Source organism: Haliotis rubra, unplaced genomic scaffold (genome assembly GCF_003918875.1).
Source record: "Haliotis rubra isolate DU_JTF1 unplaced genomic scaffold, ASM391887v1 Scf298, whole genome shotgun sequence".
NCBI lineage: Eukaryota > Metazoa > Mollusca > Gastropoda > Lepetellida > Haliotidae > Haliotis > Haliotis rubra.
Genome location: NW_025766966.1, coordinates 1,025,265 through 1,050,364, shown reverse-complemented (window position 1 = coordinate 1,050,364; position 25,100 = coordinate 1,025,265). Strand labels below are relative to the sequence as shown.

The 25,100-nt window shown below is 41.1% G+C and overlaps 2 protein-coding genes across 2 annotated transcripts in view; both read right to left on the bottom strand.

Annotated features, from left to right (window-relative positions):
- LOC124282313 overlaps positions 1-14,718 on the bottom strand; it is a 39,198-nt gene extending 24,480 nt beyond the window's left edge. The window contains exons 1-6 of the mRNA XM_046718276.1: positions 14,635-14,718; positions 9,438-10,064; positions 8,765-8,857; positions 6,527-6,760; positions 6,262-6,390; positions 3,691-3,896 (exon numbers count right to left, since the gene is read on the bottom strand). Coding sequence (XP_046574232.1) covers positions 3,691-3,896; positions 6,262-6,390; positions 6,527-6,760; positions 8,765-8,857; positions 9,438-10,056 — 1,281 coding nt within the window. The 5' untranslated portion in view covers positions 10,057-10,064; positions 14,635-14,718. The remainder of the gene's footprint in view (positions 1-3,690; positions 3,897-6,261; positions 6,391-6,526; positions 6,761-8,764; positions 8,858-9,437; positions 10,065-14,634) is intronic.
- Positions 14,719-18,463: 3,745 nt separating this feature from the next.
- Positions 18,464-25,100, bottom strand: part of LOC124282312 (centrosomal protein of 120 kDa-like) — a 53,491-nt gene continuing 46,854 nt past the window's right edge. The window contains 6 exon segments of the mRNA XM_046718275.1: positions 18,464-20,493; positions 20,911-21,155; positions 22,026-22,148; positions 22,845-22,893; positions 23,823-23,935; positions 24,697-24,789. Of these exon segments, the coding sequence (XP_046574231.1) occupies positions 20,247-20,493; positions 20,911-21,155; positions 22,026-22,148; positions 22,845-22,893; positions 23,823-23,935; positions 24,697-24,789 (870 nt within the window). The 3' untranslated portion in view covers positions 18,464-20,246.

Sequence of the window (25,100 nt, the reverse complement as noted above, 5' to 3'; positions counted from 1 at the left end):
CCCTTGACTTGTTATCCCCAGACCATCCTGAAACCCTTGCCTTGTTATCCCCAGACCATCCTGAAACACATCCCTTGTTATCCCCAGACCATCCTGAAACACATCCCTTGTTATCCCCAGACCATCCTGAAACACTTGACTTGTTATCCCCAGACCATCCTGAAACACATCCCTTGTTATCCCCAGACCATCTTGAAACACTTGACTTGTTATCCCCAGACCATCCTGAAACCCTTGACTTGTTATCCCCAGACCATCCTGAAACACTTGACTTGTTATCCCAGACCATGCTGAAACACTTGCCTTGTTATCCCCAGACCATCCTGAAACACATCCCTTGTTAACCCAAACCACCCTGAAACACTTGACTTGTTATCCCCAGACCATCCTGAAACACATACCTTGTTAACCCAAACCACCCTGAAACATTTGACTTGTTATCCCCAGACCATCCTGAAACACTTGACTTGTTATCCCAGACCATCCTGAAACACTTGCCTTGTTATCCCCAGACCATCCTGAAACACATCCCTTGTTATCCCCAGACCATCCTGAAACACTTGACTTGTTATCCCCAGACCATCCTGAAACCCTTGCCTTGTTATCCCCAGACCATCCTGAAACACATCCCTTGTTATCCCCAGACCATCCTGAAACACTTGCCTTATTATCCCCAGACCATCCTGAAACACATCCCTTGTTAACCCAAACCACCCTGAAACACATCCCTTGTTATCCCCAGACCATCCTGAAACACTTGACTTGTTATCCCCAGACCATCCTGAAACACTTGACTTGTTATCCCCAGACCATCCTGAAACACTTGCCTTATTATCCCCAGACCATCCTGAATCACATCCCTTGTTAACCCAAACCACCCTGAAACCCTTGACTTGTTATCCCCAGACCATCCTGAAACACTTGACTTGTTATCCCCAGACCATCCTGAAACCCTTGACTTGTTATCCCCAGACCATCCTGAAACACTTGACTTGTTATCCCCAGACCATCCTGAAACACTTGACTTGTTATCCCAGACCATCCTGAAACACTTGCCTTGTTATCCCCAGACCATCCTGAAACACTTGACTTGTTATCCCCAGACCATCCTGAAACACTTGACTTGTTATCCCAGACCATCCTGAAACACTTGCCTTGTTATCCCCAGACCATCCTGAAACACTTGCCTTGTTATCCCCAGACCATCCTGAAACACATCCCTTGTTATCCCCAGACCATCCTGAAACACTTGCCTTATTATCCCCAGACCATCCTGAAACACATCCCTTGTTATCCCCAGACCATCCTGAAACACATCCCTTGTTATCCCCAGACCATCCTGAAACACTTGACTTGTTATCCCCAGACCATCCTGAAACCCTTGACTTGTTATCCCCAGACCACCCTGAAACACTTGCCTTATTATCCCCAGACCATCCTGAAACACATCCCTTGTTAACCCAAACCACCCTGAAACACTTGACTTGTTATCCCCAGACCATCCTGAAACACTTGCCTTGTTATCCCCAGACCATCCTGAAACACATCCCTTGTTAACCCAAACCACCCTGAAACACATCCCTTGTTATCCCCAGACCATCCTGAAACCCTTGACTTGTTATCCCCAGACCATCCTGAAACACATCCCTTGTTAACCCAAACCACCCTGAAACACTTGACTTGTTATCCCCAGACCATCCTGAAACACATCCCTTGTTAACCCAAACCACCCTGAAACCCTTGACTTGTTATCCCCAGACCATCCTGAAACCCTTGCCTTGTTATCCCCAGACCACCCTGAAACCCTTGCCTTGTTATCCCCAGACCATCCTGAAACCCTTGACTTGTTATCCCCAGACCATCCTGAAACACATCCCTTGTTAACCCAAACCACCCTGAAACACTTGCCTTGTTATCCCCAGACCATCCTGAAACACTTGACTTGTTATCCCCAGACCATCCTGAAACACTTCACTTGTTATCCCCAGACCATCCTGAAACACATCCTTGTTATCCCCAGACCACCCTGAAACACTTGCCTTGTTATCCCCAGACCATCCTGAAACACATCCCTTGTTGTCCCAGACCATCCTGAAACACATCCCTTGTTACATCCCAGACCACCCCTGAAACACTTGACTTGTTATCCCCAGACCATCCTGAAACACATCCCTTGTTAACCCAAACCACCCTGAAACACTTGACTTGTTATCCCCAGACCATCCTGAAACACTTGCCTTGTTATCCCCAGACCATCCTGAAACACATCCCTTGTTATCCCCAGACCATCCTGAAACACATCCCTTGTTATCCCCAGACCATCCTGAAACACTTGACTTGTTATCCCCAGACCATCCTGAAACACATCCCTTGTTATCCCCAGACCATCCTGAAACACTTGACTTGTTATCCCCAGACCATCCTGAAACACTTGCCTTGTTATCCCCAGACCATCCTGAAACACTTGACTTGTTATCCCAGACCATCCTGAAACACTTGCCTTGTTATCCCCAGACCATCCTGAAACACATCCCTTGTTAACCCAAACCACCCTGAAACACTTGACTTGTTATCCCCAGACCATCCTGAAACACATCCCTTGTTAACCCAAACCACCCTGAAACATTTGACTTGTTATCCCCAGACCATCCTGAAACACTTGACTTGTTATCCCAGACCATCCTGAAACACTTGCCTTGTTATCCCCAGACCATCCTGAAACACATCCCTTGTTATCCCCAGACCATCCTGAAACACTTGACTTGTTATCCCCAGACCATCCTGAAACACTTGCCTTGTTATCCCCAGACCATCCTGAAACACATGCCTTGTTATCCCCAGACCATCCTGAAACACTTGCCTTATTATCCCCAGACCATCCCTGAAACACTTCCTTGTTATCCCCAGACCATCCTGAAACACATCCCTTGTTATCCCCAGACCATCCTGAAACACTTGCCTTGTTATCCCCAGACCATCCTGAAACACTTGCCTTGTTATCCCCAGACCATCCTGAAACACTTGCCTTATTATCCCCAGACCATCCTGAAACACATCCCTTGTTATCCCCAGACCACCCTGAAACCCTTGACTTGTTATCCCCAGACCATCCTGAAACACTTGCCTTGTTATCCCCAGACCATCCTGAAACACTTGACTTGTTATCCCCAGACCATCCTGAAACACTTGACTTGTTATCCCCAGACCATCCTGAAACACTTGCCTTGTTATCCCCAGACCATCCTGAAACACTTGCCTTGTTATCCCCAGACCATCCTGAAACACTTGACTTGTTATCCCCAGACCATCCTGAAACACTTGACTTGTTATCCCCAGACCATCCTGAAACACTTGCCTTGTTATCCCCAGACCATCCTGAAACACTTGCCTTGTTATCCCCAGACCATCCTGAAACACATCCCTTGTTATCCCCAGACCATCCTGAAACACTTGCCTTATTATCCCCAGACCATCCTGAAACACATCCCTTGTTATCCCCAGACCATCCTGAAACACTTGACTTGTTATCCCCAGACCATCCTGAAACACATCCCTTGTTATCCCCAGACCATCCTGAAACACTTGCCTTGTTATCCCCAGACCATCCTGAAACACACGTGCCTTGTTATCCCCAGACCATCCTAAAACACATCCCTTGTTATCCCCAGACCAAAACACTGAAACACTTGCCTTAGCCATTGTCAATCCTCCTCTCCTCAGTGCAAGCAGCTTCTCCAAGATCCGATCACAGGCATTGGCTTGCGAGACATCATATTCATCTTTGTGAACCAGTTCGAGAGCTTCCTTGTAGTATTTCTCGGCCTTTCTGTTATCCCTGTAGTGGCAGGCCACAGCTCCTAGACCTTCCAAAGACTGCCACTGTGTCCGGATATCCCCTGAAAACATGAGGAACACCATGTTGTCAGGGTGAAGGAAACAGTGGACTGAAGAGTAACACCATGTTGTCAGGGTGAAGGAAACAGTGGACTGAAGAGTAACACCATGTTGTCAGGGTGAAGGAAACAGTGGACTGAAGAGTAACACCATGTTGTCAGGGTGAAGGAAACAGTGGACTGAAGAGTAACACCATGTTGTCAGGGTGAAGGAAACAGTGGACTGAAGAGTAACACCATGTTGTCAGGGTGAAGGAAACAGTGGACTGAAGAGTAACACCATGTTGTCAGGGTGAAGGAAACAGTGGACTGAAGAGTAACACCATGTTGTCAGGGTGAAGGAAACAGTGGACTGAAGAGTAACACCATGTTGTCAGGGTGAAGGAAACAGTGGACTGAAGAGTAACACCATGTTGTCAGGGTGAAGGAAACAGTGGACTGAAGAGTAACACCATGTTGTCAGGGTGAAGGAAACAGTGGACTGAAGAGTAACACCATGTTGTCAGGGTGAAGGAAACAGTGGACTGAAGAGTAACACCATGTTGTCAGGGTGAAGGAAACAGTGGACTGAAGAGTAACACCATGTTGTCAGGGTGAAGGAAACAGTGGACTGAAGAGTAACACCATGTTGTCAGGGTGAAGGAAACAGTGGACTGAAGAGAAACAGTGGACAGTGGACTGAAGAGTAACACCAGGCAGTTGTCAGGGTGAAGGAAACAGTGGACTGAAGAGTAACACCATGTTGTCAGGGTGAAGGAAACAGTGGACTGAAGAGTAACACCATGTTGTCAGGGTGAAGGAAACAGTGGACTGGAAGAGTAACACCATGTTGTCAGGGTGAAGGAAACAGTGGACTGAAGAGTAACACCATGTTGTCAGGGGTGAAGGAAACAGTGGACTGAAGAGTAACACCATGTTGTCAGGGTGAAGGAAACAGTGGACTGAAGAGTAACACCATGTTGTCAGGGTGAAGGAAACAGTGGACTGAAGAGTAACACCATGTTGTGTCAGTGGGTGAAGGAAACAGTGGACTGAAGAGTAACACCATGTTGTCAGGGTGAAGGAAACAGTGGACTGAAGAGTAACACCATGTTGTCAGGGTGAAGGAAACAGTGGACTGAAGAGTAACACCATGTTGTCAGGGTGAAGGAAACAGTGGACTGAAGAGTAACACCATGTTGTCAGGGTGAAGGAAACAGTGTAACACCATGTTGTCAGGGTGAAGGAAGAGTAACACCATGTTGTCAGGGTGAAACAGTGGACTGAAGGAAACAGTGGACAGTGGACTGAGAAGAGTAACACCATGTTGTCAGGGTGAAGGAAACAGTGGACTGAAGAGTAACACCATGTTGTCAGGGTGAAGGAAACAGTGGACTGAAGAGTAAGACCATGTTGTCAGGGTGAAGGAAACAGTGGACTGAAGAGTAACACCCATGTGAAGGAAACAGTGGACTGAAGGTGAAGGAAACAGTGGACTGACTGAAGAGTAACACCATGTTGTCAGGGTGAAGGAAACAGTGGACTGAAGAGTAACACCATGTTGTCAGGGTGAAGGAAACAGTGGACTGAAGAGTAACACCATGTTGTCAGGGGTGAAGGAAACAGTGGACTGAAGAGTAACAAGTGTTGTCAGGGTGAAGGAAACAGTGGACTGAAGAGTAACACCATGTTGTCAAGGGTGAAGGAAACAGTGGACTGAAGAGTAACACCATGTTGTCAAGGTGAAGGAAACAGTGGACAGAAGAGTAACATCATGTTGTCAGGGTGAAGGAAACAGTGGACTGAAGAGTAACACCATGTTGTCAGGGTGAAGGAAACAGTGGACAGAAGAGTAACATCATGTTGTCAGGGTGAAGGAAACACAGGACTGAAGAGTAACACCATGTTGTCAAGGGTGAAGGAAACAGTGGACTGAAGAGTAACATGTTGTCATGTTGTCAGGGTGAAGGAAACAGTGGACTGAAGAGTAACACCATGTTGTCAGGGTGAAGGAAACAGTGGACTGAAGAGTAACACCATGTTGTCAGGGTGAAGGAAACAGTGGACTGAAGAGTAACACCATGTTGTCAGGGTGAAGGAAACAGTGGACTGAAGAGTAACACCATGTTGTCAGGGTGAAGGAAACAGTGGACTGAAGAGTAACACCATGTTGTCGGGGTGAAGGAAACAGTGGACTGAAGAGTAACACCATGTTGTCAGGGGGAAGGAAACGGTTGACTGAAGAGTAACACCATGTTATCCTGTTTGCATGTGTTAATATCTGCGTTAATATGTATATGTAAACTAATATCTAATCCCTTGCATACAGTTGTTGAGCATTTGCTTGATGAAGAGATGAAAATTAAATCCTGACAACATTGAAGCTTACCTCCATTTTTGGCAGTGGTGAGTGCCAGTAGATATGCCTCTTGTGCCCCGCTGATGTCTCTCGTAATGCTTTCAGCATATGCCTTGTTGACATGACAGTGGCCTTGAGCCTTGTAACTCTTCTGCCTGCCTGTAAAGAAATGAACATAGATTTCAAACAATTTTCATACCAGCATAGTTCTGTGTCTCCTTCTACAAAGGCAAACACAATATTGAGTATTTTTGGTGATCAGTTCAACTGGCTTGACAGCAATGGCCAAACATACCATATTTGGAAATTGCTTCTTCATGGAACTTTAGTGCAATCTGTGCCGCTGGTCTGTTGTCCACAGACTTGAAGTTATGCACAGCACCGATGTTCTGGATGATGACAGCCTCATTCCTACGGACATTGTTGTCTGCATATGACAGCATCTGCCGAGCCTGGTTGAAGCAGTCAAGAGCCCTATCCATCTCTCGCAGCTGGGTGAACAGCAAGCCTATCTCGTTAAGGATGGGCACTGAAATACACAACGTCAACTTGTACACAAAGTTAGGTAGCAGTGATGGCAAAGCTGACACTGAAGCTTTGGTGCAGAGTTGTCTCCCCTGTTGAGTTTCTGCATTTACCCTGAGAAAGTCCATATGAGTGAAAATATACTTTGTGCCGCAGGGTATATTTTTAATCAGGGTGAACAATTTCTATAAATATTAACAACTTTTAAAAAGTTTCAGCTAACTTTGTAAAATAAATTAAACAAGTTTAACTAGGATTAGTATTGAATTTATTTTACACTAGATATTTTAAAATTGTATTTCTATTGTACTAGCCCAGTCATGTCTGTCTTTAATAGTTATTTCTGGATGGTTGTTTTTACATCATCAATTCCTTTATATTTCCCCTGTGGTTTTAAACATATTTTTATTCATGAAAATGAATTGGGATTGGTGAACAAGCGTTACTGCTTATGTTAACACTGCTCCCAGGATGTATATCTCACAATATAACAGTGACTATGGTAATAAAATATGTTAATTAAATGAAAAATAAAATGAATAAACAAATAAATAAACAAAAACACACAATCACTATTCATCTATATCTTATAAAGATCAGGATGATTTTGGTTGACCCTTACATATTCACAAATCGTGAACTTGGTGCTGGACATCGCCATGAATGAATGCTGTGGTTGAATGTTCCACTGAAAAATCCAGTTGTACTGAAGTTTCAGTTGGAATAAGTTTGTTTGCTACCTACAATTTTCTCTTTTTAACAAGACGTTAAAATATGGTACTTGTTGGTCCCTGCCTGGCGTTCGGCATTAATGGGTACAACAAGGACTGGTCGGCTCGGAGTCAGTATAATGTGTCTGAGTGGGGTATTTATTAGAGCTGTGTATCGTGGCCTAAGTGGCGAGACGATATATCCCGATACCAGTTTTATGAGGCGAGACGATATATATTGAAAGTATTGGCAAGGAGCCTGCGAGACGATTATCATCACGATACAATGGTGGCGATACGATACGTATCCCGATACTTTCTAATAACAGAACAGATATGACAGATAAAATGACTGAAACTTTAATTGTTATACAGCAGAACTTGTGTTCCATTCACACACATTTTAAAAGCTGTTCATCTGAAAAAGTTTAAGCATTTAATGCTTAAGAAAGTCAAACATATTCAGTATACCTTGATTTAAGATATATATATAAATTTGAAAGTGAAGTTTCCCTTAGGAGGTTGTGTTTTTACACCAATGCTTTCACAAACAACTCAATGTAATTTATATCAGCGTTCAGAAACACTTAAGTCTGCTTTCTAAATTTTATCTTCTCTTTGTTCTCTTTCTTAACAACGCTAAGACATCGTTCATAGTTGTAAATAAAATAGTGTTATTTGTCAAACAACTAAAACATATCTGCATATTTCAATTACGTGAAGACAAGTATTCTACAGTTCACAGAGTTTGTAAAATGTTCACACTCTGTGACTTGTACACCAACTCCTTCGTTCATGTAACAGAGACAACAGACACAAACAAATTCCTTTAAAGTTCAATTTGCTTTTAGAATTCAGAAGAATTTCAAAGAGACTCCTTTCCTATTCCTAATGCAATACTCCTTTCAACTTTAAGTAGTATTCAAATTGTATCGGGATATATCGTCTCTTGTGGCGATACATCGATGTATCATGGGCCCTTGCGATATAAATATCCTGATTTATTGCCTAAATGTGTTTTGCATCGATACTCTCGTATCGCGTAGTTGACGATGTAAATATTGGTACTATCGATGAATCGTTACACCACTGGTATTTATGCTTCACTGCAGCATGGTATCTCAGTGGGCTAGCACTATAAAACCAGCTTCAGTCTGGGCAAGTACAAGCAGCCGCACATACACATACACACGCATGCACTTCGTCATATGAGCGAAATATTCTCAAGCACGACGTTAAACCCAATTTCACCTCACCTCATTTTAACAAAGAGTGGTTCCTTTCACTCTTGAACGTACCCAAGTATTGTGAACTCACTGCTGAGCCAGCAACTTCCAGACACTTCTCTGTCGTCCTCCTGATCTCATGGTCAGTTTCTCCTTGGATTTTTACTGCACATGAAACAAAGCATCAATCCCTTAGTTCAGTCCATCAATAAACAAACACAGCAATACAGCTGGGAGACTGAAAGTCAAATTACTGTCTATATCAGAAGTGAGGTCATCTGACTAACACAGTCACAGCAATTGTCCCAAAGCGGAAAATCCCCAATTGGAACTACTCTGTGTACTCCAGTTTTCTTCATAATCCGGACCTCTCTCTGAGTCCCAGCAAAATTGTTGCTAATATATGTCAAGTATACACACAAATGGGTTCATAAAGTGATTTGTATTTCAGTGTAAAAAAACAGAGGTAAGGACCGTTAATGATTATGACTTTGTTCTGGAGAGGTAGGGGGTAGGGGGGTCATCAATTTTGTACACATGTACTAGGGGGTGGGGCAGCAAATTTGTACATGACATGCAGAGGTGGGGGGTGTAGTCAATTACATTGTACATAAATTCTAGGGGGGTCATTCACACTGTACATGGTTCTCCATAAAAATCATCATCAACCCCACCCCACCCCAGCCATAAATTATGAATGGTCCCTATTACTGCATATTTCTAGATTATTATGTTGTACTCTCACCTGTCCTCCCTAACTGTTGAACCACCAACAGACAATCATCAGCTGCAGTATATGCTTTATCCTTGTTATTGACTGCAAACAAGAGATTGGCTACATCACACAGCATCTGGATCTGCTTCAGTGGAGACTTCAGATACCCGTACACCCCGGACAACTGCTGCTTGTAGTCAATCAAGGCTTCTTCGTTGTCTTGCTCAAGGTCACACAACTGTTCCAGAATGTACTTCTTTAATGACACATTCAGATTACTCTGCAACAAGTTTAACTGATTCAGAGCCTTCTTGTACAAGAAAACAGTTTGGGGCTGCTTTCTTCCAGAATGTTGCTCCGCCAGTCCACGAATGAAAGTCAGTTCACCTTCATTCAATGTGTCATGGTAACTCGTACTTAATTTTCGTAAACACTCGAGCGCTTTTTTTCCATTTCTGTTTGCAGCATAGGCTGTGGCCAGATTGTAGAGACAGGTCTCCTTGACTGAGATGGAGTCCGTCTGTGCGGCAAGCTCATTTGCTTTCTTGAATTCCTCCAGAGCGTCTGTGGCATTGCCCTGTGTGTACAGGTTCTGTCCATTCTGAGCCAACCTGATGATGTCCATCACCACTGTGTCGCCCATCGTCATTGTTGTGTCTGTGGTGAAAGAAAAACCTTTAACAAACCGACTTTTATCAACTTCATGTTCATTCTGGTCGCAAAAAATATTTCACCCAATTTAGCGTTCTAAGTTATGTTTTGTGACTCTGAAGTATATTCGATATATACCAGTAATTGTCTAAACACATTTTCCCATTGAAGGAACCATAAAGTTTGAGATATATAATGGTTATTTGACAAGTTTTCATCCGTCGGCTCTCTCACACCTTGTAACATCCAGAACAAAAACAGCAGTATTCTGAAAGTTTCTCCTATGTGAGGGTTTCAATCAATCCTTCCAGGTGAGGTGTGTGTTCGTGCTTGTTGTTCATTGATATTTGTTATCACATCAGGTTTTACAAATTCAGTACTTCTGCATTTATTATTTATTATTATTTACTATTAATTAGATGCTGTAGAAAGGCAAATTTACTGCTTTTGAATAATTACAGTATATTTCACAAGCAAATAGAACTGTCTGCCACTAATGACACAAGTGACATGATACTCTAAATAAATTGGGATTTGTCTACATCAGTTTCATTGAGAAAGTGACACATTGTTGTCTCTGTTTCTCTTGCCGGTTGTCATGTATCCCAAGGCAGTTTCAGCAGCTGTACCCATAAGAGAGGTATGCATTATGCAATACAATATACAAACATCTTCAAGAATTAAAATATAAAAGTAAAACTGTTATAATTCAATCCAAAGGTTTTCCCTATAATTACATGGCATCATGTAATGTTAATACAGTCAGTCCTGCATTCCCACTGGTGTGACCACGTGTGTGTGTGTGGACCCATGCTAAAGACGTATTTTTGTCAGACACCCAAATATTTTTCAGAAAGGACAAGGCAACCAAATATTGTTAATATTTAAGTAGCTCCCTGCGAAAGTCACGATGCAGCTCAAGTTTGTGTCATCAGAGTCTTCAGTGACCAAACCCAAGGACAGACCACGGAATGGCTATTAGGACCTTTAAGTGCAAAGACTATTTTGCCTGGTCTGAGTCTTGCCCTCAATGCTAGATGTTTGGGGTACGGCCAAGATCAATTCAAATGTTTCACATCATTATGTGGAACTTTGTGCAGGGCATACTGTCTGGTGGTTTTCAATATAAATCAAATATGCTTTAATTGGATTAAAATATGTTTTCATAAATTTGCTCATAGCCTCAAAAATTGTTTTAAAAATATACAATATATCAAGTACCTGTAATATAATTTCAAAGTTTTCTTGGCCCAATATCAAACTATCCAAAGGTACTCTACAAATAGGCCTACCATACAAACGGTGAACAAATCATCAAAACTGATCTCATATACACCAAAACAGAACAAAAACCACCAAAACTGCAACAATATCCTCTAAAACCGAAACAATACGTCTGTAATGGAAGACTAATCGTTTGAAATGGAAACAAAACTCGCGTATCAGCTACAAGAGCGCGCGAGAATGGTCGCCGAGCCGTACAAAGCGGCATTCATAGCATCCCAACACGGCAGTCATAGCATCCCGAAACGGCATACAAATCGTCAAAGATGGCGGCGAGGGGAGACGAATAGGCTTTGGTACATAATTGTTTTTCGTCACTATGAGTCTAATCTTGAAAATTTGATATTGGGATGTAGTGCATAAACCCCCTATTGTAGTAAGCTTCAAACCTATGTCAATACTTCTCAGTGTCAGGCTTGCAATTCTACACAATGTGGTCCCTCGTTCGACCGAATAGGATTTCTTGTCAACATGCCGTGGTCCTGTTTCTCTTCAGTTTTGTAAATAAAGTGTTCATAGTGTCACATTCAACATTACTATATTTTAGTGATTTAAAAAGTTTACAAAAACTTTGTTCATTCTTAGTGCAGCTGATACGCAAGTTTTGTTTCCATTTCAAACGATTAGTCTTCCATTACAGATGTATTGTTTCGGTTTTAGAGGATATTGTTGCAGTTTTGGTGGTTTTGTTCTGTTTTGGTGTATATGAGTTCAGTTTTGATGATTTGTTCACCGTTTGTATGGTAGGCCTGTACAAAGAATGTCTCCATTTCATGGGGCTGCTATTGAGCTGCTATTGAGCTGCTATTTCAAGCATAGAGGTCAAAGTGAATTCAGCTTGAAGAATGTATTGTTGGCTTTGTGATAGTATTGCTGGATTTCAGGCAGCGTGGGGATATTGACGAATACAGACATTCATCCAACATTGGGGTTACATTTCTTTGCCAACTTTGAACCAACATAAGCCCAAGCGTGTTTTGCTTAGAATGTTGACCCAATGTTGCTTCTGTTGTAGTCCTCAATACCTGCCAGCTGGGTGAGCATTAGACCATCAGGCTGATCATTCAGAGGTAAAGATATTGTCCATTGCTGTTAAACATTAATCACTGTTACCATTAGTTTAGACACAGAATGATTCCATAGTTTCAGAGTGAATTTCTTAATTGTGTTCACTAAGATAGCTTGTAATGGAGATATATATTCAAACTCATTCATTCCTACACTGACTTTTTCCAAGACTGAGTTCAAGACTTACAGATCTGAAACAAAGCCTCTGTATGTATTCATGCTATGGTTCATTACCAAGGACATCCCAGTGAATGCAGGAGCAGTCTGTCAGTGTTTACAGCACTGTAATAAAGGTGAGGTGAAATTTCTTCCCCACATTAAACTGATGCTGACAAACATACTCTAGAAACACCAACATCACAAGATGAAATTCCTTGTGTCATAATGTACCTAAAAAGTGGAAAAGCTCCTAACCATATTTTGGTGGAAACGATAAATTGTTCCATATTTGAGATGATGCCTTTCTTCATAAATGTTTCAATTAAAGAAGTTTGACAGTGGTATATTAGCCAGTAGCTGGTCTTGTTTGGTAATCATCCCAATATATAAGAAAGGAGTTTTAACAACTCTGACAACTAAAGGGGAATGTCCTTAATGAGTATTCCTGGGAAGATCTCACCTCATTACTTAAAACCAAATAATAATTATGAATACGCTAAGTAAATGAATGATACGATTTCCAAAACTCAAGCTGGTTTCAGAAAATAAATGCTTGACGTCAAACCATATATTCACATTATATGGGTTACACCCAATCTGTGCAACTGCTTTTGCACGCATGTGAAAGAATACCATATTGTATCACTGTATCAGTACACTATTATTAAACTCCACATTATAGGAGATACATGGCATTCATTTCCATTTCAAGGACATACACAGGACAGACATTGTGTCATGTATAATGCTGGGCCCTGTTGCACTACACAGCCTGACTGCAATAAGGTAGGAAACTCCCATACTTTAACATAGGTGTAAGATCACTCACTAGTGTTGGGAATCGGAAACCAAATCCACTATCGATTATCGGAGGATTGTGGATTATAATTGAAATATATACAAATTTAATGAAATCACCAATTTAAAGGGTTTTTCCCCAGGTTGTTTCTAATAAATGTTTCTTACAACTAATACTGTCATGCAATGAAGTGCATGCATGCAAGAAAGATACTGGAATTGTAATTAAACAATAAAAGTAGTTAGAAAAGACATGCACTGTTGAGCGCATGTCTGTACGTGAATATTTGTCAAATTTTATCGCTAGTTTACTTCATTCAAGTGTGTTAAACTAAAACAACAAAATTCCAATTAATTGAAAATATGTTTTTTTTATAAACGATAATCATTCTTAATCCTTCTTTCGATCGATTTTCAATTATTTTCGATCATCGGAACACCACTATCACTCACACACACAGCAGTGCTAAGATCACATTGTGGAATGGGGACAATATCCTCAAGGAAACAATAATTATGCAGATGTATTAAACAGATAACATGCGCTAACCATAAACGATCTTCAAGTATACATCACTTTCATCCAGTTGGTTTCATTAATCTTTCACTTGTGAATCTATGCAGACCTACATCTGATAAATATGAAAACTGAAATAGGAATACATAGCAACCACGTACAGAAAGTCAATACATTATGTCATATTCCTCCACGATCAGCTATGGCACTGACAATCGAACAGTGTTTACATACATTAAGGGTAACTGATCGGTACTCGGTTACATAATCAATCACTGGCACATCCATGAAGCTCACTGGTCATGATTGTAGCTGATTGTCTAACAGGATAACCGTGGACTGATCGTACACAAGGAGGAGAAGCCAGTGTTTACAACACTATCTCCAACAAAACGTACCAAGACGTTAAAATCAGTTGATGTTCCATTTTTTTTTAATGTCACTAAAAACAAACCCGATTCACAAGACGACGCTAATCAGTACGTTTATGTAATAAATGCAAATTATTCTGCTGCAGTAAGATGAAATATTACCCTAGAGTTGATCTCTGGACACGCTTGCATACCTCATATAAGTTACAAAATTAACTGTGTGAAAATGTACACATGAACCCCAATCATCAGGGGAGCTCTGAGATAAGGCTATGTCGATACGTTTGTATTGACCAGACATCTGAGGGAACCAAAACATTAAACACTACATGTGTCAAAAGGTACACGTAATCTTAAGTCATCTAAAACATAAACATACCTTCGTCATTAACATGCAACCGTCTTAACCCTCATTTGCGGTCCACAAGGCACGAGCACCTGCTTTGTTTTGTGCTGTTATGGCAACGTCCGCGTTTAGAGTTACTTCCCTTCCATTTTCCGACAACACACTGTTTCAGGGCGTGTGACCATTTCGTTACTTTCGTTCACTACACATTTGTAATTGGACAGCTTGGTGGCATCTTGTTAGTTATCACCGGACTCCATCTGAAAAGTCTTAAACGATTAAACCACACGAAACAGAAGTAAATGGACAAATTATAGGCTTGTTTTTAAAGGACATGTTGCTGAAACACCTAAAATGTCAACATGACTGCATTATTTACTGAAGCGAACGTAAAATCGCTAATTTGCACGGAGCGTATGAAGAGGATACTAATTCCGAGAGATTCTTGCATGAGAAATAATATTCCAATTTCCAGATTCCAGTGGAATTATTTCCACAGATAGTTTGTGCAATAATTTTCATATGAATATTCTTTTCTCTGGAAACTATTGAACAGAACTCACCGCAGAAGAGTTTGTTTGCTTTGTAACACTGCATTCAACAACATCCTGGTAAGCTATACGACAGCTACCCGGAAAAAAACACTGTTGCCAAGATGACCAGTGATTGAGCAAAACGATCTCAGACAAGAGTTTCACTGACACACAAACAACCGTCACCGCACCTGACCGTCCGATCCTCTTGGTCGCCTTAGCTTACTTGCCAGCATTGAGTGAGTGAGTTTAGTTTTACGTCGCATTCAGCAATATTTCAGCTATATGGCGGCGGTCTGTAACTAATCGAGTCTGGACCAGACAATCCAGTGATCATCATCATGAACATAGATCTACGCAATTGGGATACGATGACATGTATCAACCAAATTCAGCGAGCCTGACCACCCGATCCCGTTATAGTCGCCTCTTACAACAAGCATGAATTGCTGAAGACCAATTCTAACCCGGATCTTCACGGGTTCCTGCCAGCAATGGATAGTGAGACCTGTTATTTTCAGGCAACGTGTATTCCATGTTTTTCACATTTCTTGAGGATAGTCTGTAATGGTCTACGGAGTGGGGACTAAAAGGCTAGCACAACCCAGGGGGAATGTTTACGCCAATAATTAGAAGTCGTTAAATGATTCGTTGAAACAGTTTCCTGTGTCAGTGATTGAGAAAGGTATTTACCGTATAATACGTCCTAAATGTTTGTCTTTAACTTTCCTTTCTGATAATGAGTGAGTGAGGTTTTACAACACAGGAATTCATGGGATTAGCTATGCAAGTTAACAGTCTGGAAATAGGAACGTTATATGTGTGGCAGGTTGCTTCAGCTGGCTTTTGTTATACTTGCGACTGGATGAGGAGTATTGTTTTACACGGGTTGCAGTAATAATCAACAACTATCAAGAAAGCGGTCTGACTTGAGCAGGACAAACGTTGTCAGAGAAGATTATATAGCTGAGGTTTAACGAAGTTTTATAGTGATACCTTTGAAAAATGACTAAAGACCACATTGAAGTTAATGTTTTGCAATGGCAGAGTCAAGGTGGGGTTCAGGGGGTTAACAACATAACAACAGGGTTAGAAAATACAAACCCCTAAACCCCAGCCCCCACCCCACACACTCACCTTTAAAACATTCTGGGTCCGCCTATGTATAGGGGTACCACCATACACATCACGATACACGTAAAGTGATACAATCTGTAAGTATTGAACAGGAATACAAGTTTAACGTAGGCGAAATAAGCAATAAAGGAACCTCAGTTAGACGTCCGCGTAAAGATGCTGCAACACTAAAATATATGTACAATGTCAGTATATCGGTAGGTCGACCTTTATAGCCCTACCAACATGTATCCGCGAATAGCGCCCTTCACTGCAGACATCCTGTTCGAGATTTTGTTTTCTTGCGAGTCCTGTGCATCAATTGACATAAATCAATGACACTAAATCAACCAACAAATAAAGACTGAAATATATCAGTACACATTTATTGAGTGACCCCTACAGGGCCTTGGTTTCACGATGAATAGACAGGCAAAGAGTCATATGGGCACGATGTGCAGAAGGGGCTAGAAAACCCGTCTTTTGATATATTACGGCAGAATCGTGAAATTATGCCAAATGCCAGATTCATGGGCATACTTTAAAATGGCCCTTGGTCAAGTTGCAAACATCTTTGGTGTTAGCCAAAGTGTGATCAGCAGCCACGGGATCTGTGCCAGACGTCTGGATCGGCCAACAAGCGACATGCCGGTGGTCGACAGCGTTCCACCAAGAAGAGGGAGGACATGTTTCTCTTGACAGCAACAAGGCGTCATCACTTCCTAAATGCCACCATATTCAGAAAAAAAACCTTCAGAAATTAACCTCGGAAAGCCAGTGGCGTTAACATTTCCAGTCAGTGCGCGAGGCTGGTCTCCGGTAACAGACGGCGTGCATTCGCATACTTCTGACCCGATATCACATGCTCGCATGTTTATACTGTCCTTTGGATAGACCACGCCTAGACATCAGTGCTTGACACCAGTGTTTTTCACATGTTGAAACGAGATACTGTCCAGATTTCACAGATCGTGAATCTATACGCGAGACCTCATGCTGGTGCAAGTGAATCGGCCTTCATACCCATGGAGGATAACATATTGCCCGATGGTTCCAAGATCGTTGATGACTGCTAAGAGTTAAAGTGAGTGAGTGAGTTTAGTTTTACGCCGCACTCAGCAATATTCCAGCTATATGGCGGCTAAGAGTTAAAGTCCTTTCAAGTTTGTCATATGTTGTTTGTTGGTAGTGTGCCACATGGCAATGAATGTAAGTTCAATAAACATGTCTTCATGCACTGTTTTCCTTGGCCATGCACACAATTCAATTTTGCAGCATTATCACACCCTGTCCTTTTTATGCTGACATGGCGTTAATGAACCAAAGGGAAGTGTTAACCATAGCTGCTTGTCTGATAATCGTGAGATGTTTGATAATCTGGAAGCACTGATTATTTCATCCCTAAAGTCTATGTTTCACGGTTACATGCTGTGAAGTTGAATCTTATTCTTAATCCAAGGGCTGTAAGCCTACAAAATTGCTGTGTTTGCCTTAGTTTGTCCAAACAGTCTATGTTACCTCAGCAAACAAATGCTGGCGTTAGAAAGTGTTTCATGCTGCAGTCTAATGTAATCCCCACGTGGCAGACACCTGGTCTCAGTCAAGGTCAATATTGATGCATGCTGCAGCTTTAGTATTACTGTCATATCACAGCAATCTCCACTGGAGTCAAACAGACCATCCTGAGCTAGTCGCCACTACACCAGGGCTGAATGACACGAGCTGCCAGACAAACCTCGCATCTCCCCGATCACAATGTCAGCTGGTCAATACCAACTATGGAATCAGGGCCTTGGCATTTAGAAGTGATGCACACAAAGGGTGAAAATGTATGGCTGTTGACTTCTGTAATATGAAGGACATGACGTTTCGGAGTATGTTCTTACTGCTCCATATATTTTCACCCTTTAACTATTGAATTACTCAAAATCTGTGGCAGTTACAAGAAAGATTATCACGCCCAATAACCCATACCTGTCATTAAATGCAACAACTGAATAGATTGTGTAGCCAGGCTCAGTGAACTGGTTCATCCCATGTTGTCTCCAAACTGCATGGAGTGAGTGAGTGAGTTGGGTTTCACAACGCTTTTAGCAAAGTTCTAGCAATAGCATGTGGGGAACAACAGAAATTGGCTTCACACATTGTACCCGTATGTACAGTATTGAGCAACAAGTGAATACGTCATAACAAACGTTGTCCAAATACACACGTAAATGTTTGTCCTGATATAAATTTATTTCATATTTACAAATTCTTACAAAATGATTACATTGACACATGTCAACAATAAATATATTTACAAAACTATTTACAGAGATTCCTACAGTTTAATATAAGATTCAAACTTTACAAACATCTAAGATATAAAACATTCTAGATGAAAGCTAACAGTCAAGGCATCATTGTAATGTCTATGCCTGTAAATATTATATTTACACAGGTACACAGGTCAGCAACAATAATGGCACTGCTATGACCTACCAAGCACTTAGTTCCTCTCCACCTTACATCACAGGTATATCTTCCTTCGGGAAAATCAAGCTCATTGTGATATTTTATTTTATCAAATGAGCAGTAGTTTGTCTGTTGCCCATATTAAACAGAATTGCATACATCAAAATATGTACTGCTCCAAAGACATTACAAAACACCTGATGTCATCATATGACTATAGTTAATTTGTCATGTCAATGCTAGTTCTCAGATACACCTTGCTTCACTGTCTTACATGGTTGTCTTCAAAAAACATCGAAAACAGAAGACTTCCCCAACAATGCCAGGATATTGATAAATGCATAGGAATATCATTTATTTGGCAGTAAATTCTAAAATAACACCAAACAGTTTACAAACTGAGCATGTTATATGTACATTGTATCAGGTCACTGATTCCATGGAAGCATTTACTCTGCATTTCTATTGGACAAACAGCTGTCGATGGTTGCAGGATACTGTGTTTCATCCTCCTCACAGCTGGAGATGGTGACTCTCAGTCAAACCCTGGTGATTCAGATGGTAGTTTCCAGTGTCGACTTGCAGAATTCCAGCATAACAAATGACTGTTACTGAGTCATGAATTTGAATGAATGATGACATTCCTGACTATAATCATCTGGATCCTGGCATAGAAATTTGCACTAGACTACCAGAGTCACTGAAGGTATATGTAGCCTTAAGAGCTGGTTGAACCTGCAGCAATATGCAGGATGTTCCTATATGACATCATCATTTTGGCATGTATATTTTGATGGCTAATGTCTACTCCTGATAACAAATCCGTGTTATTCAGTGCTATGTGTCAAAGGTTGGATCCTGAGGTTTCCTCTAGACCAGTAGAGTTTCATAATTTCAATAACTTCAGTTTCCAAGACCAAATTTGCAAGCATTGGCATTAAAAGGTGATATTCTGCCAAATTAAAAACATGAGATTGGACACAATGGATTAACATGGGAAGGTTGATATAATTTATCATAAATGTGGATTATTTTACTTGGAGATAATTTTGTGTGGGTTTAGCAGGAGAAAATCAATGTTAAAACTATTCAAAGTTCTTGATGTATACTATCTTAACCGTAACCAATAATCATCTGTCAGGGAAGGGTTTGTTCCGTGTTATAACTGTTGACAGTGAAATATACTATGTGCAACATATTTGACAGGCAGCTCTTTGGTCTTGTTGGTCAGTCTGTGCTAAATGTCTCTCAGTCTATATCTTTAACACATTTATTGCCTAAGAACATTTCTACTGCTCACTCAGCATGCTTTGATGTGGTCATGTACGAGTTCTGTATAACTAATATTTCCAACATACTGGGGAGTTAAGATGATATGACAATAGACCTATGGTATACACTACAGAGCCCATGATGCTATAGGACCACTCTAGCCAATGTCCTGTCTCACAAGCCCCACAAGAGGCTGATCACAGAAAGGTGATATAGTTATGTAACACTTGATACTGAAAATATACCCATCAGCATGCTGTCAGTGTGTTAGCTATTTTTATGTGCAATGGCCTCTCTAATCTGTCTGTCCAGCTCTGCAATGATCTTGTCTTGAGTGGTGTAGGCTCCAGTCTTCAGTAGGGTATCCCTCTCCTCTATCAGGCGGGTTATGTGTTCATCCAGACTTGAGTCCAGATCATGGGACTTGTGACCGTTTATCTGTTTGGGACTATTAAGTTGCATGTTGTTGGAGTCGGTTGATGACTTCAGGCGTTCTTCTTCTATCAACTTTAATCTGAAATGCATTGTACTTCATGACAAATACTGAAAAACAGGGTCTTGATGTAACATTTCAACATTCACTAAAACACTGGAAATATATACAACAATATTCAGACATATGAAAGAAATAATACTGCTCAGTTAATAAGGGCATAGATTGCAGGGACCTACAGCTTGATTAGTGATAATGGTTCAAATGTACAGGATAAAAGCTATCTTTGAGATCTTGAATGAAAATGTAAGTGATGATTGTCAGTGTCAAGGGCTGTAACAGCTCAGTGAAAATAACTGATCGTTAATTATGGTAAAACGTTGATGTTTGGGAGACTGTAGATGTAACATAAACTTGTAACTAAATTTGACATGTTAGGTCAATTTTACACTTTTGTAGGGAAATCTCTTATCTCTCTGTCATCATAAGCACTCTTACTTGTTAAGCTGGTTCTTGATGTCCTCAAGCTCCTTCTTCTCAGCCTGCACGACATCCTTCTCCTCGGCAGCGAGGTAGCGCAGCCTCATGTGCTCTAGTTCCTGCTGCTGCTTCTTGAGCTGCGCCCGGGCCACATCCTGCTCCCGCTGCTTCAGACGAGCCAACTCCTTCAGGGCACGGCCCCACTGCTGCTTGTAGTGCACCTTCGACTTGCCTACTGCATCTAGCTTCCGTTCCAGCTCAACCTGACCAAATAACAGTGTTTTTTTATACAAACAGAATAGGGAATGGACAACACAACACTGTCTGTCCATCTCGACAGATCTTAAAGCTATCTTAGCAGTATGACTGTCAGAAGTACAGTATGACTGTAGCACATAAAGTGTTTTAGTTACTCTTGGCACAAAATCCCTGATGACGTTTCTTCACATACAAAAGAACACCACCAGACATCAGGCTTAAAGCATAGCAAAATCAGCACCCACATAAAGTTTCTACCCATCTTAACAATCTGAGTGGATGTGGACCTGGGTCATGTTAGAAAAGAGGAGTAACTATGACACAGCTGCCATAAGGTGATACGTCCCAAGCCACCCAATACAGCAGTAGGGATCCTATTAAAAATGCTAAAACTACAATAAAATGTAGTCAGTAATGGCCCACAGTAAATGGAATGATAGAGTTAAGTTGTACAGTATTTCAATCCTACAACCGAATCTTGTCAAAAGAAGAAATGGTGTTGACCAATTAGGAATGACATTGGCCTGAGACACCCTAGTTAACTTGTTCACCAATCCTTCAACTACTATAACGGAGCGCAACATAAATGTATGGAAAGGCATGTAACAGTAGAATAGACTCTGAATAACAGTTTCAATAATATAAGAGCATTTCAGTTTCATGAGGGAGGGAATGAACGTAAGAGTATATTCCCAAGTCTAGTGCAACAACAGGTAAGAAAACTGAGCTCCATCATAATGAGCTTACCTGAGATTAGACCCAGGACCACTGAGTTCATGATACTGTGTTACATAATTCTACACCCGGTCACCCATGCCCATCCCAGCAAGGAAGATATATACCTTATCACAAGAATCCCTGGAATCAAAACTCACCTTTTCTAACGTGAGCAAGTTGATCTCTGACTGAAGCCGCACTTCAGGTTTTGTGTTCTGCTGTTCCTTGTATATAGAAAATTCCTTCTCTAATGCCTTGAGCTTCTTATCTCCATCAGCAACCTTAAAGAATATAACCAAGCCATATAGCAGTGAATTAACCTGAAAACAAAGTGATATGTTTGCCTATTTTTGTACACATATGGTGTTGCAGAAAAGGCTGATACCATACCACTAGTTTGTCTGGTCCAGACTCAATCATTTACTGTAATTTAAACAACAAATTGTCCATTATAACAACACTTCAGATGTATGAAGCTGAGTCCTCACTGTTATGTTACCTGACAATCGAAATATACAACCAAACATTTCTAACTACTACACTTGTTATGATTTACTTGAATATTTTGTGAATCGAAAGATATCCTTTCATGATTTCAGTTCATTAATTGTGGTTACTAGAATCGAATATTTACAAATACTTTTAAGAGAGTGTTTTTACTTGAAACTAGTTTGTTATTTATCTAAGTGAGATATGTAAAATCAAAGATACACAAGCCATGCAGTGGCATATTTTGAGCTATTCTGCAAGGCCTTTTACAGCATTAAGCTATAAGAGCATTATTTATAATATATTGCTCTTTTTGCTTTATAGAAAATTTCATTTAAATGTTTCAATCAAGCAATTATATGACATGCTTGTTATTCTAATTTCTTGATCTTAAACATAAAGTATTCTTGATTCAATATCCATCTTTGTTACTATATATATTCATAAAACATATCGTATTTGTGTCATAGTGCAGTCCTACTACTTACCTCTTGTTTGTATCTGGACACTAACTCTTCTAATTCATTCACTTTCATCCTGAAAGGTTAAAACAAAAACATGTAAAAGATGTTGAAGAAGAGAAAGGAAACATGAAATGGCAATGGATTAATACATTGATGCAGGTATGTGGGAGAGAGTTGGGTGTAAAACTGCTATGAACAAAGCCTCTGTTATCAAGTGTACAACATCTGTTACATAATCAATACCCAGTATCTCCGTTTGGGAAGTGAGGTCACAATCTTCATGCAGGTGACTTCCTACTTTTTTATACCCATGAAGGTCCGGGTTAGAATATTGATCTTCAGTAACCCATGCTTGTCATTAGAGGTGACTAATGGGATCCTGTGGTCAGGCTTGCTGACTTGGTTGTCACATGTCATCGGTTCCAAATTGCGTAGATCGAAGCTAATGCTGTTGATCACTGGTTTGTCTGGTCCAGACTCGATTATTTACAGACCACCGCCATATAGCTGGAATACTGCTGAGTGCCGCGTAAAACTAAACTCACTCACTCACTCACTCCTACTATATGTCAATTCGTTATGTGTCTAGTGGATGGCCATTTTCAGGGCTGTGTTACACAAATCTGTCACAAATCGTAGCTGCAGTAGAGAAGGGTTCTTGGTTTCTATAATGACAGAACTGTGTTTTGTTTCTTAACACCTTACTCAGCAATAAAATGTAAATAATAGAGTCTGGACCAGACAATCCAGTGATCAACATCATGAGCATTGATCTACTCAGTGTCAACCAGGTCAGTGAGTCTGACCACCAAATCCCATTAGTGGCCTCTTACCACAAGCATGGGTTGCTGAGGACCAATTCAAACTCAGACCTTCAGGGGTCAGAATTGAGATACAGTCCAAAGGATGCTAGGAACAGTATGCAATTAGTGCCACAGTGTGTCATCTGGTATTGATGAAAACTGCAGCACTACCCAATATGCAGTGCAGTATTATATTCACCTCTCTAGTTCTACTTTGTGGTCACAGTCCTCCTTGTGTCGATGTGAGGCTTCCTTCATCTCTTGCAGTTTCCTCTCATGGTCATGCTGAAGGTCTGTCCGGAGACGCAAAACCTGATGAGGAGACGAGTATCACAGTATTTAACCAACCACCAAAACCGTCCAATAGATATCAGCTGATCAATGAAGTGGACAATATTTTTTTAAATATTTTCAGAAGTCGCACATTGCCCTAATACTGGCCATGGAGCTATATGCATACAATCTCTGATGTCATGAACTTGACATGCAGAACTTAGGGACCATTCATAATTTATGGCTAGGGGGCGTGATGATGATTTTAAAGGGGAGGGAGGGGGTGGGGTGTCACCCATTTTGTTCTGGGGAGCTAGGGGGTCAGCAATTCTGTACACACGCATGGGGGTCAGAAATTTTGTACATAAAACTATGTTTAAAATTATACTTAGAAATCATGGGAAGGGGAGGGGGGATCACTTATTTTGTACATAAATTTTAAGGGGGGTCATTCACATTGTACATGCTTCTCCATAAAAATCATCATCAACCCCCCCCTAGCCATAAATTATGAACAGTCCCTTAGTGGCCAATTTCAGGGTAAGATATTCCATGTATCTCCTGTATACACTGGTAATGGTGGCAGACCCTAAGACATTTATACCATGTATCCTAGCTAAATTGTTTGTTCAATTATAAATTCTCTTTGTCAAATAAATCTGACTCAGCAAGCCAATACTTACAATATCTTATCATACTGAATGAACAATAGTATCAATTCTCTCCTCATGTATATTCACTCAATAAGGCAATTATCACAAAGTCTGCATTTTATCTTTTGTATGTGTGACCACACCCACCTCCTGTTCATTGACAGCCAGCTGCTTGTCTCTCTTCTCCAGACTGGCCAGGGCCTTCTTCAGCTGCTCCTCATGCAGGGTGTATTCCGCCACCTGGAGACACACAGTTGTGACAGATGTCAGCTATCCAGTCAAGATACAACCCCTTCACTCCCTACTGGCCACCTTGTGACAGATGTCAGCTATCAAGTCAAGATACACCCCCTTCACTCCCTACTGGCCATCTTGTGACAGATGTCAGTTATCAAGTCAAGATACACCCTCTTCACTCCCTACTGGCCACCTTGTGACAGATGTCAGTTATCAAGTCAAGATACACCCTCTTCCCTCCCTACTGGCCATCTTGTGACAGATGTCAGTTATCCAGTCAAGATACACCCCCTTCACTCCCTACTGGCCACCTT